General features: G+C 43.6%; 1 protein-coding gene across 5 annotated transcripts in view; it reads left to right on the top strand.

Annotated features, from left to right (window-relative positions):
- Positions 1 to 18,840, top strand: part of RAB27A (RAB27A, member RAS oncogene family) — a 95,525-nt gene that overhangs the window by 40,729 nt on the left and 35,956 nt on the right. For 4 of the 5 annotated variants that reach the window (XM_008268980.4, XM_002717714.5, XM_051822357.2 and 1 more), the window contains one exon: positions 14,842 to 15,015. In XM_008268980.4, coding sequence (XP_008267202.2) covers positions 14,863 to 15,015 — 153 coding nt within the window. In that variant the 5' untranslated portion in view covers positions 14,842 to 14,862. Of the gene's footprint in view, positions 1 to 13,712; positions 13,736 to 14,841; positions 15,016 to 18,840 lie in introns of those variants that run through there. The other variant, XM_070054220.1, reaches the window with a different exon arrangement.

The following is an 18,840-nucleotide window of genomic DNA, read 5'->3' as shown; positions in this document are numbered from 1 at the left end:
CTGACAGGCAGAGTTATACAGTGAGAGAGAGAGAGACAGAGAGAAAGGTCTTCCTTCCGTTGGTTCACCCCCCAAATGGCTGCTATGGCCAGTGCACCGCGCTGATCCGAAGGCAGGAGCCAGGTGCTTCTCCTGGTCTCCCATGGGTTGCAGGACCCAAGCACTTGGGCCATCCTCCACTGCCTTCCCGGGCCATAGCAGAGAGCTGGCCTGGAAGAGGAGCAGCCGGGACAGAATCCGGTGCCCCGACCAGGACTAGAACCCGGTGTGCCGGCGCCGCAGGCGGAGGATTAGCCAGGTGAGCCGTGGCACCGGCCGTCTTGGCACATTCTAAAATGCTTCTTTTTCCCCACCTCACTCTGGGCGACGTCTTTTCCTCTTGTTAGCTGTCGGTGTTCTGTGTCTGTCCAGGATGTCAGCTGCGGGCCAACCTCAGTGCCATGAAAAGGAAGGGTGGGTTTTGTGGTACACTGGGTTAATGCCCTGTCTGGGACGCCTTGATCCTCTATCAGAAGGACAGTTTTAGTCCCGGCTCCAGTGCTTCCGGTCCACCTACTTGCTGATGCATCCTGGGAAAAGCAGAAAATGACATAAGTGTCTGGTCCTCTGCTGGCCATGTGGGAGAACTGGATGGAGTTCCAGGTTCAGGGCTTTGGCCTGGCCCAACCCTGGATATTACAGGCATTTGCCGATTAACCAGCAGATGGAAGATCTCTGTCTCTTTTTTTCTCTCTCTTTCAGGCAGATGGAAATAAACAAGCATTTAAAACAAAAGCAAACAAAAAAAAGCCTATTGTTTTTTAACACCAAAAATAAAAAACACTGATAAACTACTTAGTTCTATGCCAGCAATTGGTATATGAGCACTTTTCTCCTATTGAATCCCCAGGTAAAGGAACATGAAAAGACCATGTGACATTATTGATGTTCTGTTCTGTTATCTGAAAACCAATAATTATTAAATTCACCTGTTCCTTTTTATATGTAGGCGTCATTGAGCTGGGGAGTATGAAGTCCGAAGTTACACAGGAATGCCAAAATATTTTATTACCCATTGTAAAAAATTCAGGGTATGTTCAAGTTCTTTATAAGATGCCTCATGTTTCCCTTGTGAGAAATTTCTTACATATTCTGGATTGAGCATCTTGTTTTTATTCCTTTCACATCTGCACATTTATATGTCAAACATGTGATGTGTGTACATATTTGTAGGGAAGAAGAAATATGGGGATATAAGTTTCAGTCACGTTGCATTGTGTTCACCAGAGAAATTTAAAATGCTTAGGGGTGGGTGTTGGGGGCAGTGGTTAGCGCACACCCCAGATTGGAGTGCTTGGGTTCAAGTCCTGGCTCTGCTTCTGCTGCCAGCTCCCTCCTGATGCACACCCTGGGAAGCGGGTGATGACTCAAGTACTTGGGTCCCTGCCATCAATGCGGGAAACCTGGGTTGAGCTCTTGCCTCCTGGCTGTGGCCTGGCCTAGCCCTGACAGTTAATGGCATTTGGGGGATGAACTGGCAGATGGAGTCACTCTTTGTATCTGTCTCTGCCTCTCTGCTTTCCAAATGAAAATAAATAAATACAAATTTTAAAATATTCAGGAAGATTGACTTCTTGGAAAACTCAAAGGCAGATTAGTCATTAGGGGAACTTAGATTGGGATACAGTTAGCAGTGTAAAGTCTCAGGTTGGGAAGGAGGAAGAAAATGCATTTTCCATGCCAGGTATGACTGCACAGGCTCCCCACAGTATGCTGGCACCAAGCATCTAACAGGCATTGCGAACAGATTTGTTGAATGAAGGGGTGAACGAGAGGACCAGAAACACTGTCTTTACAGAGAACAAGAATTGGTATCAGGGGAGATCTAGATTTAAGAGGAAAATACTAAGGGGCTGATCAAGTTTACAGGGAAAAGAAATCATGATTTTCGGCCTTTTTTCCATTTTAAAAGCACACACACAAAAAAGAACAACATAAAGAAAGACGATTTATGGGAGATGATACAAGTCTTGAGTTATTTTCTCTTGGAGTTGGTGTAATCAACAGGAAGCAGACAAGCCCGTAACTTACGACCTACTTCCATGGGAGAACCCATCAGAACAAAGTGCTTTTGGAAAGATGGGCCGCAAGGGCAGATGTGCAGATCCCTCAGCCCAGCGGTAGTCGTAAAGCAATTTATGACTGTAGCTACTGGCGGTGAAGACAGCCTTGACTCCTGAGTCAGAGCAGCTGTGACAGGTTTCTAGCTTTGAAGGAAAGAATACTGAAGGACAGAGATGAACTAAATGGATATTTCTAACCTACTTTTGGAACATAGGAGACTTGGAATCTGGCTCAGCCCCCTAACTAGTTGATTTAAGACCATTCCCTTGCTTTGGCTAGACCTCACTCTTCCCCCTCTCCCTCTCCCTCCCCTCTCCTCTACCCCTTCTTCTCCCCCTCCCTCTCCTCTCTTCTCCCCTTCCTCCTTCCTTCCTTCTTCTTCTTCTTCTTTTTTTTTTTTTTTTTAAAGATTTTTATTTATTGGGGCCAGCGCTGTGGCGTAGCAGGTAAAGCCACCGCCTGCAGTGCCGGCATCCCATAGGGGTGCCGGTTCGAGACCCAGCTGCTCTACTTCCCATCCAGCTCTCTGCTATGGCCTGGGAAAGCAGTGGAGGATGGCTCAAGTCCTTGGGCCCCTGCACCCACGTGGGAGACCTGGAAGAAGCTCCTGGCTCCTGACTTCAGACTGGAGCAACTCCAGCCATTGCTGCCATCTGGGGAGTGAACCAGCAGATGGAAGAGCGCTCTCTCTCTCTCTCTCTCTCTCTGCTTCTCTCTCTCTATCTCTCTGTGTGTAACTATGACTTCCAAGTAAAATAAATAAATCTGTAAAAAAAGGACTTTTATTTATTTATTTGAAAGGCAGAGTTACAGAGAGAGAGGGAGAAGTCTTCCATCTCACTCCCCAAATGGCAGCAACAGTTGGAGCTGTGCAGATCAGGAGCCAGGAGCTTCTTTCGGGTCTCTCAAGCCGGTGCAGGAACCCAAGGACTTAAGCCATCTTCTGCTGCATTTCCAGGCCATAGCAGAGAGCTGGATCAGAAGTGGAGCAGGCGGGACTTGAACCAGCGCCCATATGGGATGCCAGCACTGTAGGCCTTACTCGGTATCCCGCAGAGCCAGCCCCCTCACTTTGCTATTTTAAAAATTAGAGCGTTTGGTAGACTTACAGCTCTGAAATTGCCAAAACCCACACAGATTTAAACAAACAAACTCTTGTTAGATGAAATGCCAAGGTAGCTTTTGTGATGGAGAGACCCCCCCCCCCCCCCCCCGCCCAAGTGATTGGAACTGAATTGAAGTTGTGTAAAGTTTCTGAAGGTTCAGCTATTGGCTACATTAAGAATACATTGGAGCAGGTGTTGTGGTGCAGCAGCTTGGTTTGGGGTGGATGTTGCCACTGTCTGGGACATTGGTGTCCGCCTATCAGAGTGCTAGTGCTAGTCAAGGCTACTCTGCTTCTGATCTAGCTTCCTGCTAATGTACCTGGCATGGCAGCCCAAGAAGGTGGTTCCTGCCACCAATGGGGAGACGTCTCCCAGATGATGGTTTGGGCACTTGGCTTTGACCTAGCCCAGTCCCAGCTGTTGCAGGCATTTGGGGAATAAACCAGCAGATAGAAGATTTCTTGATCTTCTCCCTCTCTCTCTGTCATTCTTTCAAATAACTAAATAAGTTTTAAAAAAGAATATGTGAAAATGTTTAAAAATGAATATGTGAAAAATTGTATACCTGGCTAATGAGGAATTTGAGGGGCTATTAATAGCAGACTTTTTAAGAAAATCATCTTGTCAATATCTGCAATCCAACTGACAATTTTTTTTTAAGATTTATTTTAGGGCCAGCGCCATGGCTCACTTGGTTAATCTTCCGCCTGTGGTGCTGGCATCCCATATGGGCGCCGGGTTCTAGTCCCAGTTGCTCCTCTTCCAATCCAGCTCTCTGCTATGGCCCAGGAAGGCACTGGAGGATGGCCCAAGTGCTTGCGCCCCTGCACCCGCATGGGAGACCAGGAAGAAGCACCTGGCTTCTGGCTTTGGATTGGCATAGCTCCTGCTGTAGCGGCCATTTGAGGGGTGAACCAACGGAAGGAAGACCTTTCTCTCTGTCTCTCTCTCTCACTGTATAATTCTTTCTGTCAAATAAAAAAATTAAAAAAATTTATTTTATTTATTTGAAAGGCAGAGTTATAGAGAGAAGGAAAGACAGAGAGGTCTTGCATTTGCTGGTTCACTCCCCAAATGGCAGCAATGGCCAGGACTTGGCCAGTCTGAAATAGGAATCAGTAGCTTCTTCCTAGTCTCCCAAGTGAGTGCAGGGGCCCAAGGATGTGGATCATGTTCCATTGCCTTTCCAGATGCATTAGCAGGGAGCTGGATCAGAAATGGAACAGCTACAACTTTAAATGGCTCCCAAATGGGATGCCAACATTGTAGATGGTAGGTTAACCCATGGCCCCTAACAGTAGAATTTTTTAAAAGATTTATTTATTTATTTGAAAGAGTTACAAAGAGGGGAGAGGCAGAGAGAGAGAGGTCTTCTATCTGATGGTTCACTCCCCAGATGGCCAAAACGGCCGGAGCTGTGCTGAAACGAAGCCAGGAGCTTCTTCTGGGTCTCCCACGTGGGTGCAGAATTCCAAGGACTTGGGCCATCTTCTACTGCTTTCCCAGGCCACAGCAGAGAGCTGGATTGGAAGTGGAGCAGCCGGGTCTAGAACTGGTGTCCATATGGGATGCCAACACTTCAGGCCAGGACATTAACTCGCTGCGCCACAGCGCTGGTCCCTAACAGTAGAAGTTTTAATGATGAATTCTGATGATTGTGTATCTAACACCAAGAAACTAATGTGTTCAGAGTGCTCTCTGTTACCTCACTGAGTCCTTAAAATATCCCAGTAGGTTAGAAATGTCCTCAGTTTCATTTTACAACTGAAAGAATAAGCCTTAAAGAACTTGGGCGAGGTCATGCAAAGAATCAGATTTTGAACCCCAGCCTACTTGTTCTCAAGTTCAGAATATATCAATCTGTTTTAGGCATAAGTCTTGTAAAGACAGTTCATTTTCTTTTTCTTTCTTTTTTTTTTTTGACAGGCAGAGTTAGATAGATAGATAGATAGATAGATATAGAGAGAAAGATCTTCCTTATGTTGGTTCACCCCCCAAATGGCCGCTATGGTCAGTGCGCTGCGCTGATCTGAAGCCAGGAGCCAGGTGCTTCCTCCTGGTCTCCCATGCAGGTGTAGGGCCCGAGCACTTGGGCCATCCTCCACTTCCCTCCCGGGCCACAGCAGAGAGCTGGACTGGAAGAGGAGCAGCCAGGTCAGAATCTGGCACCCCAAACGGGACTAGAACCCACAGACAGAGGATTAGCCAAGTGAGCCGTGGTGCTGGCCAAGACAGTACATTTTCATAAAGGTTGATGAGTAGGTAGAATAAAATGTCTAGTACTGTTCATAGTATATGGTAGCTATTCACTTAATTTTTTTCTTCTCCTTTCTTTTACTCTTTGTACTAAATATGTGTGATAAAGTGAACATTTGACTTTGAAAAAAAAAATGGCTGGTTTATCCAGAGTAGTTTTGGAATGGCTCTGTCCAAAGAAAGCAGATCTTAGAGTTTATGGTTGACTTATATATGAAGCTTTTTGGAGAATGTGAGCAATGGTAGGGGGAGGGAGAAGAAAGGAGCATATTTGCTCTTAACTGAAACTACACTCTATTATCTTATTCACTGGAAACAATTGAAATGTGTATCACATTTTTTAAATAAGGAAGAAGATCATTGACTTTCTCTCACCAGGCATTTATTACCACAGAGTACTGTTGAGGAAGTGGGTGTTCCTTGCTTTCTATTGTTAATCTGATGAGAGTGAGGGTGGAGACTATTTTGAAAAAATATTTGTGGAAGGAGGAGAGATAGAAGTAAGCTGAATAAGCAAGTCTTTCACATGGCCCCAATTTGGAGCCATTTTTGATGTTTAAAAGATAAATCTTTCAGGTATTTAGATACTAGTTTCTCAAGCAGATACAGAGTCTAAGTAGGTGGCCTTAGGTTAAAGTGCTCTGAACAGCTCCTTATTTTCTATTTCACTGGTATTTTTTTTTTTAGTTCAGGGACTTAGCGGTCTCACAGTTGTGGGAAGGAAGGAAGGTTGCATGCACACTGATCTGGGGAGGTTAGATTGCTAAACGATGCTGCTGATAGAGCTCAGACTTGCGCAGGACTTACTGTGTGCCAGGACTGCTGTAAGCTCGTTATGTTTATATTGACTCAACCTTCACAACAGCTCTGAGACAGCTTTACTGTTGTGCTTCATCAGATCTAAACGTGTTGATGGTACATCCTTGATCTCCATAGAAGATGCTAACAAAGGGTTTCACACAACTTTATCTTTTTTTTTTCCCCAGAAACTTTTATTTAAGGAATATAGACTTCATACATTTCATAATTACAGCTTTAAGAATATGGTGATTCTTCCCACCATACCCACCCTCTCACCGACTCTCCCACCCAGCTCCCTCCTCCCTCTCCTATTCCCATTCTTATTTTTACTAAGATCTATTTTCAATTAACTTTATACACATATGATTAACTGTGTTTATTTTTAAATTTTATTTAATTAATTTTATTTGACAGGTAGAGTTATAGACAGAGAGACAGAGAGAAAAGTCTTCCTTCTGTTGGTTCACCCCCCAAATGGCTGCCACAGCTGGGCGTGCTGTGGTGATCCGAAGCCAGGAGCCAGACGCTTCCTCCTGGTCTTCCATGTAGGTACAGGGGTCGAAGCACCTGGGCCATCCTCCACTGCCCTCCCGGGCCACAGCAGAGAGCTGGACTGGAAGAGGAGCAGCTGGGACTAGAACCTGGTGCCCATATGGGATGCTGGTGCCGCAGGCGGAGGATTAACCAAGTGAGCCATGGGGCCAGCCCCATAACTCTGTGTTAAGTAAAGAGTTCAACAAATAGTATGAAAAAATAAAAACTTTTAACAGTCAAGACAAGAGCTTCTCAAAGTGTCAATTTCACTTCTACAGATTGCATTTTAAGTGTGCTATTGTTATCACAGGTGAGGGAGAACATATGGTATTTGTCCTTTTGGGAATGACTTATTTCACTAAGTATGATGTTTTCCAGTTTCATCCATTTTGTTGCAAATGGCCAGGTTTCATTTTTTGTTTTACACTGTGTAGTATTCCTTGATGTACATATCCCATAATTTCTTTATCTAGTCTTTAGTTAATGAGCATTTGGGTTGATTTCATATCTTAGCTATTGTGAATTGAGCTGCAGTATACATGGGGTGCAGAGATATGCTGATTTCATTTCCCTTGGGTAAATTCCCAGGAGTGGAATGGCTGGGTCATGTAGAAGGTATATGTTCAGATTTCTGAGGTATCTCCATACTGTCTTCCATAGTGACTTTACCTGTTTACATTTCCACCAACAGTGGATGAGGGTACCTTTTTCCCCACATCCTTGCCAGCATTTGCTGTTTGTTGATTTCTGTATGACAGCCATTCTAATGGGAGTGAGATGAAACCTCATTGTGATTTTGATTTGCATTTCCCTGATGGCTAGTGATCCTTAGCATTTTTTCATGTGTCTGTCAGCCATTTGGATTTCCTCTTTGGAAAAATGCCTGTTTAAGTCCTTTGCCTAATTCTTAACTGGATTGTTTATTTTGTTGTTGCTGGGTTTCTCGGGCTCTTTATATATTCTGGATATTAATCCTTTATCAGTTGTATAGTTTGCAAATATTTACTCCCATTCTGTTGGTTGCCTCTTCATTTTGCTGAGTGTTTCCTTTGCAGAACAGAAGCTTCTGAATTTGATGTAATCCCATTTGTCAATTTTGGCTTTGATTGACTGTGCCTCTGGGGCCTTTCCAAGAACTCTTTGCATATGCCAATGTCTTGCAGGGTTTCTCCAGTGTTCTCTAGTAATTTGATGGTGTCAGGTCTTAGATTTAGGTCTTTAATCCATTTTGAGTAGATTTTTGTGTAAGGTTTAAGGTAAGGATTTTGCTTCATACTTCTGCATGTGGAGATCCAGTTTTCCTAGCACTATTTGTTGAAGAGACTGTCCTTACTCCAGGGATTGATTTTATCTCCTTTGTCAAAGATAAGTTGGTTGTGGAAGTGAGGATTGATTTCTGGGATTTCCAGTCTACAACTTTATCTTTAATAGCACTTGATTTATAGTAGTAATTGCAGCACTGAGCCTAGTGGTTAAAACACTGTCCAAGATGCCTGAATCCTACAACAGATTACCTGGGTTCAGTGCTTTGCTCCCATTCCTCATTCCAGCTTCTTGGGAAGTAGTAATGGGTTCTCAAATAATTGGGTTCCTGCCACCCTTGTGGAAGACCTGGGTTGAATTCCTGGCCCTTGGCTTTGGGCAGTCCCAGCCATTGCAGACATTGGAGGAGAGAACAGCAGAAGTAACTGAGTTCTCTCACCTCTCAATCTTTCTCTGTTTCTCTGCCTCTCAAAAATAAATAAATAAATAAATAAAAAGCAACTGGCAATTGCATCACATCTTGGGTTGTAAGACTGTAAGATGTAAATGCCAATTTTAAAGAAATTGAAATAAGAGGCTGGTTCCCCGGCTCACTTGGCTAATCCTCCGCCTGTGGCACCAGCACCCGGGGTTCTAGTCCCAGTCGGGGTGCCGGATTCTGTCCTGGTTGCTCCTCTTCCAGTCTAGCTCTCTGCTGTGGCCTAGGAAGGCAGTGGAGGATGGCCCAAGTGCTCGGGCCCTGCACCTGCATGGGAGACCAGGAGGAAGCACCTGGCTCCTAGCTTCGGATCGGTGCATCGCACTGGCGGTAGCGGCCATTGGAGGGTGAACCAACGGAAAGGAAGACCTTTCTCTGTCTCTCTCTCTCTCTCACTGTCTAACCCTGCCTGTCCAAAAAAAAAAAAAAAAAAAAAAAAAAAAAAAAAAGAAAGAAATTGAAATAACAAAGCACATACATAGTAGAATTAATAAAGTGGGATATCATTCTTATTTTTACCAATGAGGAACTCAATGCTAGAGATTAAATGTATTTCCCAAAGTTATATGACTGGAGTCTGTGCTTTTAATTTGCATAGTTTCCTGTCTATCCATAATACTCTGGAATTGAGCTCATGGCAGTATGTGGTTAGATTGGCCAAGACCCAGTTACATATCCCCCTCATTGTAGGACGTGTGATAGAACAGCACTGAGATCCTTCTGAGGAAACAGAGTGTGGGGTATGCGTAATTTGTCACCATGGCTGTGATGAGGATTATTGGGCCAATATATGAGAAACACTTGATACATGGGCATTTGTCCTGGGCTTCAGAACTGTTTTTTCAATAAAAGCAGAGCTAGAACTGGGTTCTAGCTGGAGAACTGGGTTCCCAAGCTTTAAGAGGCTGGAGCACATACAGGAAATGGTGTGCACACAATGTTTGGGTTCCCTAAATGCCAAATTCTGCCATTGTGTATTTTTACTGTTACCATTCTGTTCTAAATGTCACTAATATTATTAGGTATCCATATTTGAAAAATGGAGTATTTCCTTTCTGGAGGACAGACCCAAGGAATACCACCCAGGACCTGAGTAACAAATAAGACAACAAAAACATTTTTAAATGTGAAAACATATCATTAATTGAGACTTAATAATGTTTAGTTGTCTCAACCTAATAGTGATTTGTAACCCTAACTCTAGCCACATATGGGATTACAGGATGGGGTTGGAAGTGTAGTCTGCTATGGACTAGGATTATTTTCCCCTGAAAGTTGGAAAGATGTTATTAACTCCAAGTTTTGACCAGTTGGACTGTAAGCTCAGATAAAAAAAAACACCATCAACACTGTGCTCAAACCTTGCAAAGTCTAACACCACTTTGAGACTCAGTCTACCCTGAATCCATTTATTTCTGCGAAACTTCTTAGGTTTCTAATGTCTGTTAACGTATGGCAATCCAGTCAGTGTCCCCCATTTGAAATCTCTGTTTTGTTGCTGGATTATGGATTTGTGTTTTGCTGGCAGATTCCTGAGGTAAAATAGGAGGTGAATTCTCAGCCAAGGGAGTCTGTGCTGTTTGTCTTGCCTTTTCCTTCTGTTTACCACACTTGTCTTTGCTGGAGTGCCTGTCTTCAACTCCTTCACCATTCACCAACAGTGTAGACATCAGAGACACTCTGATGGAAATAAATTTTGGGCATAGAATGTCTAGCATGGAGATAATATATAGATGCATGAAGTTTAGTGCTTTGCATAAGTATTATTTTTTGTGCTTCTGATTGTCATTTTACATGTATACTCTTGAAGAATTTTTGACATCTGAAATCAGTTTGAAATAGTTCTGAATATATGCCGGTGCTGTGGCATAGTGGGTAAAAGCAGACATCTGCAGTGCCCGCATCCCATGTGGCTGCCAGTTCAAGTCTTAGCTGCTCCACTTCCCATCCAGCTCCCTGCTAATGTGCTTTGGAAAGCAGCTCCAGCTGTTGTGGCCATTTGGGGAGTGAACCAGTGGATGCAAGACCTCTCTACCGCTCTGTAATTCTGCCTTTCAAATAAATAATCAAATCTTTTAAAATAAGATAGTTCTGATTATTTTAAAAATTAATTAATTTCAGAGACAGAAAGAGTTTCCATCTGCTGGTTCCTTCCCCAAATGCCTGCAACTACTGGGGTGGGGCCAGGCCAATACCAGGAACCAGAAATTCAATCCATGTCTCCTACATGGCAGGCAGGGACCCAACTACTTGGGACATTACTGTTACCTTAATATGCATTAGCAGGAAGCTTGAACTAGGCATGGAGTTAGGACTCAATCCCAGGTACTCCAGTGTGGAACAGGGGCATCTCAAAGTCTTAAATGCTAGGTCAAATAAATAACTGATCAGTTCAGACTCTTTCAAACTGGATTACACCAGTATAAACCAGCAAAAATTACTTTATATATGACTTCACCTCATTACAAGCAGTTGGTGAAATTGGAGCAAGTGTGACTCAACTGGAAGTAGAGTTAATTAATCAGCACCAGCTGGATTCAGAAATTATGCTCTGAATCAATGAAAACATCTTTGAGCCAATCAACTGCTTGTCCAAGTCAGAACCTATCTGAGGTGGCTAAAACAAGTCTGAATTAATTAAAGCTATTGAAATATGGCTTACCTACATTTTGGTTAGATACATCTGGTTTTGGAGAAAGTGATTTTAAATCTTTCAGAAATAATTCTGTAGGTAGAATCTCTTTTCATGCAACTGTTTTAACTCATTTTAAACTAGTATGAACCAGATTCTTTTCAATATGTATGAGCTTGCAAAAGTGAATTGGAGTGTTTTCTATGGATTGCAACCTATTTAAGTTAATCAGGACACTTTGGAAATAGATGTGTCTATGTAAAAGGAATTGCAAGTGGTTAGAACCAGCCAAAAATAAGATCAGAATTAGAAAGTGATCTGTGTTGACTCAACAAACTACTCAGATCCAGTCAGCAATATTTTGTGCAAGAAGGATACATTTTGAGCTGGGCAGAGCCCGTTTTGGAAATTATTCCAGGGATAAGCTTTTGGTGCAGAGATTCTTTTTTTCTTTTTTGAGACTTATTTGTTTATTTGAATGAGTAACACAGAAAGAAAGAGAGAGAGAGAGAGAGAGAGAGTGAGTCTTCCATCTGCTGGTTCACTCCCTAGATGACTGTAATGGCCAGGGCTGGGCTGGGTCAAAGCCAGGAGCTAGGAGCTTCTTCCAGGTCTTCCACATGAGTGGCAGGGACACAAACACTCAAACACTTGGGCCATCTTCCACTGCTTTTCCCAGGCCATTGCCAGGGAGCTGGGTCTGAAGTGGAACAGCTGGGATATGAACCATGAACCACATGGGATGCCAGTATTACAGATTGCATCTTGACCCACTACGCTGCAATGCCGGTCCCTGGTGCAGGGATTCTGATACTTCTTGGGATGCCTGTGTTCCATCTCCAAGTGCCTGGCTTTGCGTCTCAGCTCTGCTTCTGATCCAGCTTTCTGCTAACGCACACCCTGGGTGGCAGCAAGTGATGACTCAAGTACTTGGGTCCCTGCCACCCATGTAGGAGACCCGGATTGAGTTCCGGGCTCCTGGATTTGTCATGGCCCAGCCCTAACTGTTATGAGCCTTTTGGGAGTGAATCAGCGGATGGAAGATCTCTGTCTGTTTCTCTGTATGGCATTGTGCTAGGCTCTGCACATACTGCATGTCCTTCACTCTTCCAAAGAATGATGTGAGGTAGTATATTTTATCTTCCTTTCCATAGAATGGAAACCCGGCTCAGAGACATTCAAGTAGGTGAGGTATGGGAAACTTGGGATTTGAACCAAATTCTGCTTGACTTCATGTTTTTCCGATTAGGCTACCTTATAAAATTATACCAGTAGTCACTTTTAAGTACAGTATGCATTAGAAAAAACAAAAACAAAAAAGGAATAAGTAGTAGACACAAAGCTCGGAAGTTGAATAGACATTGGACTTTGAGTTAGGAGATCTAGGTTCTAGACTGCAAATCAGTTAATGTCTCAGGCCTCTGCTTTATCCTTTAGAAAATCAAACCCAGAGAGTAAAAGCCCTGAACATTTATTTTCAGATCAGATCTTAAAGGAGAAGTGTGAAAAGTAGAAGCTATGACTGACATTGATGATGATATCTGTACCTGCAGTTTGTGGTATTTAGTTGGTTAGCATTTCCTTTATGATAGCATGGGAAATATTACTATCATTTCTGTTACGATAGCATGGGAAATATCACTATTGTGAATAGAAAACAGAACTCATGAAGATCATTTGTAGAGTTGGTTACAGCATTTTCTGCTGTACTTTAAACGATAAAAACACGGTTACAGAATTGATTTTATTTTTACAATAACAAGTAAAGGGGAAATAGGGTAGCCACAGTGTCTTCTTGCACCATTCTCATTGCAGAATTGGAGTTGTTTTCTGCTTCCTCATTATATTTGAGGGGCACCCCCTCTCCAAAATGATTAAACATTACCTGGGCCTGCTTTTTCACTTTTTAGTTCTTATTTCTGAGTAACTTGGAGTCAGATGAGGCGCTGTGACCTGACATGCTAGAACATCTATACCCGTATGGTTAGAGGGATTGGGTTACACAAATGCTCTTCAACTTCTGATGGAATTACTTCCTGATTAAATCCACTGCAAGTTGTAAATATCATAAAAATATGATTAATGCACCTGACCTGCCAAGCATGATAGCTTAGCCATGCAGTACACTGTAGAGTGCTGGTTGTTTACCTTCGTGATTTTGAGGCTAACTGGGAAGCTGTGGTTCCCTACATGCATGGCTTTTTTGGAGAGTATCATACTACTTACTGTTAGCCTGGAAGATCAAAAGTCAAAATTGGAAGTACAATTTCTCCTGAATGCGTATCACTCTTGCATCATGGTAAAGTTGAAAAATCGTTAAGTGAACCATTGTATGTTGGGTTCTGACTATGTATCATTAATAATGGTGACCTACACCTGCTAATTATCATAGGCAAGCCATCATTTGTGAAGTGTCACTCTTTATAGTGTGCAAATAGAATTAGGAATGTTTGTCGAGGCTCTGCCCTATGTATAGTGTGAGGTGCAGACCTGCACCGAGGCATTCTGCTAAGTGCACTGCAGGCCTCTTGGTGCCCAGCACTCAGGACTTTTGAGCATAAGGTGAGTCACCAAGTTGAGGAAGAGGTGGAGGAGGCGATCCTGACAGCCAGGCAAGTCCTTTCCCGAGTTTTGTACTATTTTTATGGTGATTCCGTAGGAAGCCTTGAGTATTACAGCAGTTTCTGGATATGGGGTTGCGTGGAAGGGACATGTGAAACCCAGCAGCTTCTAGCGCAGGGCACCTGGTCTGTGTGTGTGGCTAGGTGAACGCATGTGTATGAATGGGCAGGTGGAGTTGTTAGTGGTTATGGGAGAGCTGGTTATTTTCCTGATTTTCAGGGGGAACTTATTGGCTTCTGAATCTATTTAGAGCATAAAAACAAATCATGAAAAGGACCAACTGCAAAGGACAAAAATCACCATGGTTAGGTATTGCTGGTAAAAAAAAAAACAAACCAATTTTTTCTTCTTTAAGATTCTTTAAGGTTTTTCTTCTTTTGGTTGATCTTCAAATGTTTCAGTTAAGATTATTAAAATGATTCTTATTACTTATACTACAGTAAGTATAGGTGTGTGAGCCCTTAGTGATGGAATTATGGTCTCTGAGCAAATCTGAAAGTCAGTTCCCAAGGCTGGTGCTCTGGTGTGGTAGGCTAAGCCTTAGCCTGCAGTGCCGGCATCCCATATGGGCACCAGTTTGAGTCCCAGCTGCTCTTCTTCCTATACAGCTCTCTGCTGGTGGCCTGGGAAAGCAGTAGAAGTTGGCCCAAATCCTTGGGCCCCTCAACCCATGTGGGAGACCCAGAAGAAGCTCCTGGCTTGGGCCTGGCTCTGATCTGGCCATTGTGGCCATTTGGGAAATGAACCAGCGGATGGAATACCTCTCCCCACCCCCCCTCTCTAATTCTGCCTCTCAAATAAATAAACAATTTTTTTTAAAAAAAGACTAAACTCTTATTTACTATAGTATTGGCATCTCTCTAACAAATGATAAGGTCCTCAGGGGCAATGAACAATATGTAACCTCCTTTTCAAAGAACCCCTAGAAATATAGGTGTTAGATAGAAGTACTTACTGAATGGAATATAAGTTGTTACCCTATGAATGAATAACTTTAAAATTTTCAAATGGATTTTGCAAACCGCACATTTGTTTGTCTTTTGCAGGTGAACCACTGATCCTTCATTATGTCTGATGGAGACTATGATTACCTCATCAAGTTCTTAGCTTTGGGAGACTCTGGTGTAGGAAAGACCAGTGTGCTTTACCAGTACACAGATGGAAAATTTAATTCCAAATTCATCACGACCGTGGGCATTGATTTCAGGGAAAAGAGAGTGGTAAGTCGTACCTCCTCGTGTATAAAAATGTAATCTCCGAGTCAACATTTGTCTGTTTGGTTTACTTTGTAGGCATCAGGAGGACAAAGGTTAGCATATAAAATTAGAGGGCCCATAAGAAAGTGTGCTGTGTTCAATCCAGGCAGTGTGGTGGGAAAGGCTTTGTGGAGGACGCTTTGTGTGAAGCCAAGCACACAGATACAGCTGAGCAGTTCTTTCACATTTACACTCCGAACCCGTGGGCTTGCATCTGCCCTTCTGAACTCCTGAGTTATTTGTCTGTCTTTGTCATGAAACCCGTCGCTATCCTGACCCCTCTACCCTAGTTCTGTGGGCTGTGTCGTCTGCTTTTGGTGTCTTATCATTTTCAGTGGCATTTCTCTTAGACTCTGAGCAATCCCACATGAAGTGCCTGGTGGCAGGATTCATCACCGCTGTCCAGAGGGTGAGGTTGGAATAGGAGTGAGGAATGGTGGTGGGGGAGGTGATGTTTTCTGAATGATGAGGGCTGACACTCCACGCTTTCCCCTCTGCACAAAAATAGATAAATAAATAAATAACAGCAGGACTGTAGTGGAGGGAAGGCAGGAGGTCACTGTGTCACCGTCACAGAGAAAGGAAGATGGCCTTTTCCACGGACTTTATTTCTGGTGAAAAATCCACTGTTCATATGAAGCAGGGCAGCAGGTGGTCAGATTGATGACAAAGGCCGTTAATGAGGTGAATTCTACTTGGCTTTGAGGATAGAATTCATTCCCTTTTATCGACTCCTGGGCTTTTCTTTCTTTTTTTTTTTTAATTAATTAATTAATTTATTTATTTTTGACAGGCAGAGTGGACAGTGAGAGAGAGAGACAGAGAGAAAGGTCTTCCTTTGCTGTTGGTTCACCCTCCAATGGCTGCTGCGGCCGGCGCACTGCGCTGATCCGAAGGCAGGAGCCAGGTGCTTTTCCTGGTCTCCCATGGGGTGCAGGGCCCAAGCACTTGGGCCATCCTCCACTGCCTTCCCCGGGCCACAGCAGAGAGCTGGCCTGGAAGAGGGGCAACTGGGACAGAATCTGGCACCCCGACCGGGACTAGAACCTGGTGTGCCGGCGCCGCTAGGCGGAGGATTAGCCTAGTGAGCCGCGGCACCTGCTAGGGCTTTTCTTTTAATATGAGAATGTCTTGGAGTGCCGCTCCCCCATTCGCAGAGGAACAACACTAAACCCTGCCCTGTTCTTTTGTCTGCTCCACCCTTCCCCGGTTTGCTGCTGGTCCTTCCTGGGTTGGCTGCGAACCCCTCCACCTCCGTGGAGGGGCAGCTCCCCCTGCCACTTTCCCCACTTCCACAGAGGAGTGGCACACCGCCGGCTCTCTCGGGGGCTGCTCAGGTGTTCCTTCAGGTGTTCCCTGGTGCATGTTGTCTCTCTCCTCCTTTATAGTCCTCTTCCACCAATCCCAACTCTGCTACCCACACGCCAAGCACGCTGCTCTCCTCCAATCAGGAGCAGGATCAGCTCCTGGAGCTCATCAGTCAAATTGGCGAGAGGCAGCTGCGTAGAAGTTTACTCCTCCCCAGCGCCATATTGTGGGAGAGCAGATGCATAGAATAAGTCTTAATTCCAGTAACTTAGTTTAGTCCCAGTTGCTCCCCACATTGCAGGAGAGATTTTGGTTCTCTGAATAAGAATGGATTCCCAATGAAATTTTTAGTATTGACATACAATTGATAAAATCCATATATAAGGGGTCCTTTGAAAGTTTATGGAAAAGGTATATGATGAGAAAACTATGCCAGAGACTTCAAAAATTTTTGCACCAAAATTTAAACTTTTTATTTTTTGAAAAACATTTATTTCCTTATTTATTTGAAAGGCAGAATGACAGAGGGTTCACTCTCCAAATGTGTGCAAACAACTGGGGCTGGGCCAGGCTGAAGCCAGGGGCTGGGAGCCCCATCCAGCTCTCCCACATGTATAGCAGGAACCCATGTAGTTGGGCCATCATCTGTTGCCTCCCAGGTGCATTGGTAGGAAGCTAGATGGGAAGCAGAGGCGGGACTCCATCTCAGGCACTGTGATAGGGTATGCAGACTTCCCACAATATTGGCCCCTAAACTCACCTTTTAATTCCATTTTTTTCTTGAACTTTGTGAGGTATCCTTACAGAGATATGTGGTTATTTTTGTCAATTCTCCTTTTATAAACTTGTTTCTAAAAAGTTTTTTTTTTAACAAACAGTGGTAACATTTATTAATATTTACATGGATAGTGATTCAGAGAATCATAGGGGCTCAGCAATTCTAAAGGAAAATGTGCTCAGGGGGATGATGAGATCAGAATGGAACTGAAAGGGACAACTTTTTAAAGTTAACCAGAATTCACAACCAGAAGGCACTAGACAGGGTAAGTCCCTGATGTTAACTCTGTAAGAAAATTGACTTGTGAAATGATTCTAGTAAAAGTCAGTTAGAGCTGGCGCCGCGGCTCACTAGGCTAATCCTCTGCCTTGCGGCGCTGGCACACCGGGTTCTAGTCCTAGTCGGGGTGCCGGATTCTGTCCCAGTTGCCCCTCTTCTAGGCCAGCTCTCTGCTGTGGCCAGGGAGTGTAGTGGAGGATGGCCCAAGTCCTTGGGCCCTGCACCCCATGGGAGACCAGGAGAAGTACCTGGCTCCTGCCATCGGATCAGCGCGGTGCGCAGGCTGCAGTGCGCCGGCCGCGGCGGCCGTTGGAGGGTGAACCACTGGCAAAGGAAGACCTTTCTCTCTGTCTCTCTCTCACCGTCCACTCTGCCTGTCAAAAAAAAAAAAAAAAAAAAAAAGTCAGTTAGGTCTTCTTCACAGACTGAAGACTGAAGTATGGAAACTCATACTGGAACGCAATCCTTATGCCCATTTGACATCTTCCAGGCAAAGTTCAGATGTCACAGAAACAATGAGCTCTGGGGCCGGTGCTGTGGTTAAGGCTCTGCCTGTGATGCCGGCATCCCAAATGGCCCCTGGTTTGAGTTTTGGCTGCTCCACTTCTGATCCAGCTTCCTGCTAATGAACCTGGGAAAACAGCAGGACATGGTCCACATACTTGGGCCCCTGCAGCTACATGGGAGAGCCAGAAGAAGCTCCTGGCTTGGGCCTGGCCCTGGTCTAGCCATTGCAGCTATTTGTTGAGTGAACCAGGGGATGGAAGGCCACTCTCTGTCTTTCCCTCTCTCTGTATAACTCTAGTCTCAAATAAATAAACCTTTAAAAAAACAAATGAGCCCACTATCATGCAAGTTATGAAAACCACAGTTGTTTCCGATAGAAACACGGTTGATGTCAACGATGACTCCATGGTTGCTTTTCTCAAGCAGATTCAAAAACTTATTGAAATATGCACAAAAATAAATTTCTTTGAAAGTATATATTTCAGTAGCTTTTAGAATATTCGTCTAGATATGCAATCATTGGAACTACTTAATTTTAGCACAGTTTTGTCACTGTATAAAGAAATCCCATTTTAGTGTTATCTGTCACCATTCTTCCTCCCTCTAAAGCCACTATAAATCTATTCTCTATGGATTTGCCTTTTTTGGACATATATAAATTGAATCATGCAATTCATCGTCTTTTATCTGATTTCTTAAACTTACTCTATTGTTTTCAAGGTTCACCTGTGTTGTAGCATTTATCAGTACTTCATTCTTTTTATGGCCGAGTATTATTATTCAGTGGTATTGATATTCTATATTTTGTCTATCCACTCATTTTTTGATGTTATGAATAATTATATTAATGTTCATATATATAATTTTGTGTAGCTATGTGTTTTCAGTTCTCTTGAATATATACCTAGGAATGGAAT

This window comes from Oryctolagus cuniculus, chromosome 12 (assembly GCF_964237555.1).
Source record: "Oryctolagus cuniculus chromosome 12, mOryCun1.1, whole genome shotgun sequence".
Taxonomy (NCBI): Eukaryota; Metazoa; Chordata; class Mammalia; order Lagomorpha; family Leporidae; genus Oryctolagus; species Oryctolagus cuniculus.
The sequence above is the reverse complement of the archived record's forward strand: the minus strand, read 5'-3'. Positions and strand labels throughout refer to the sequence as shown.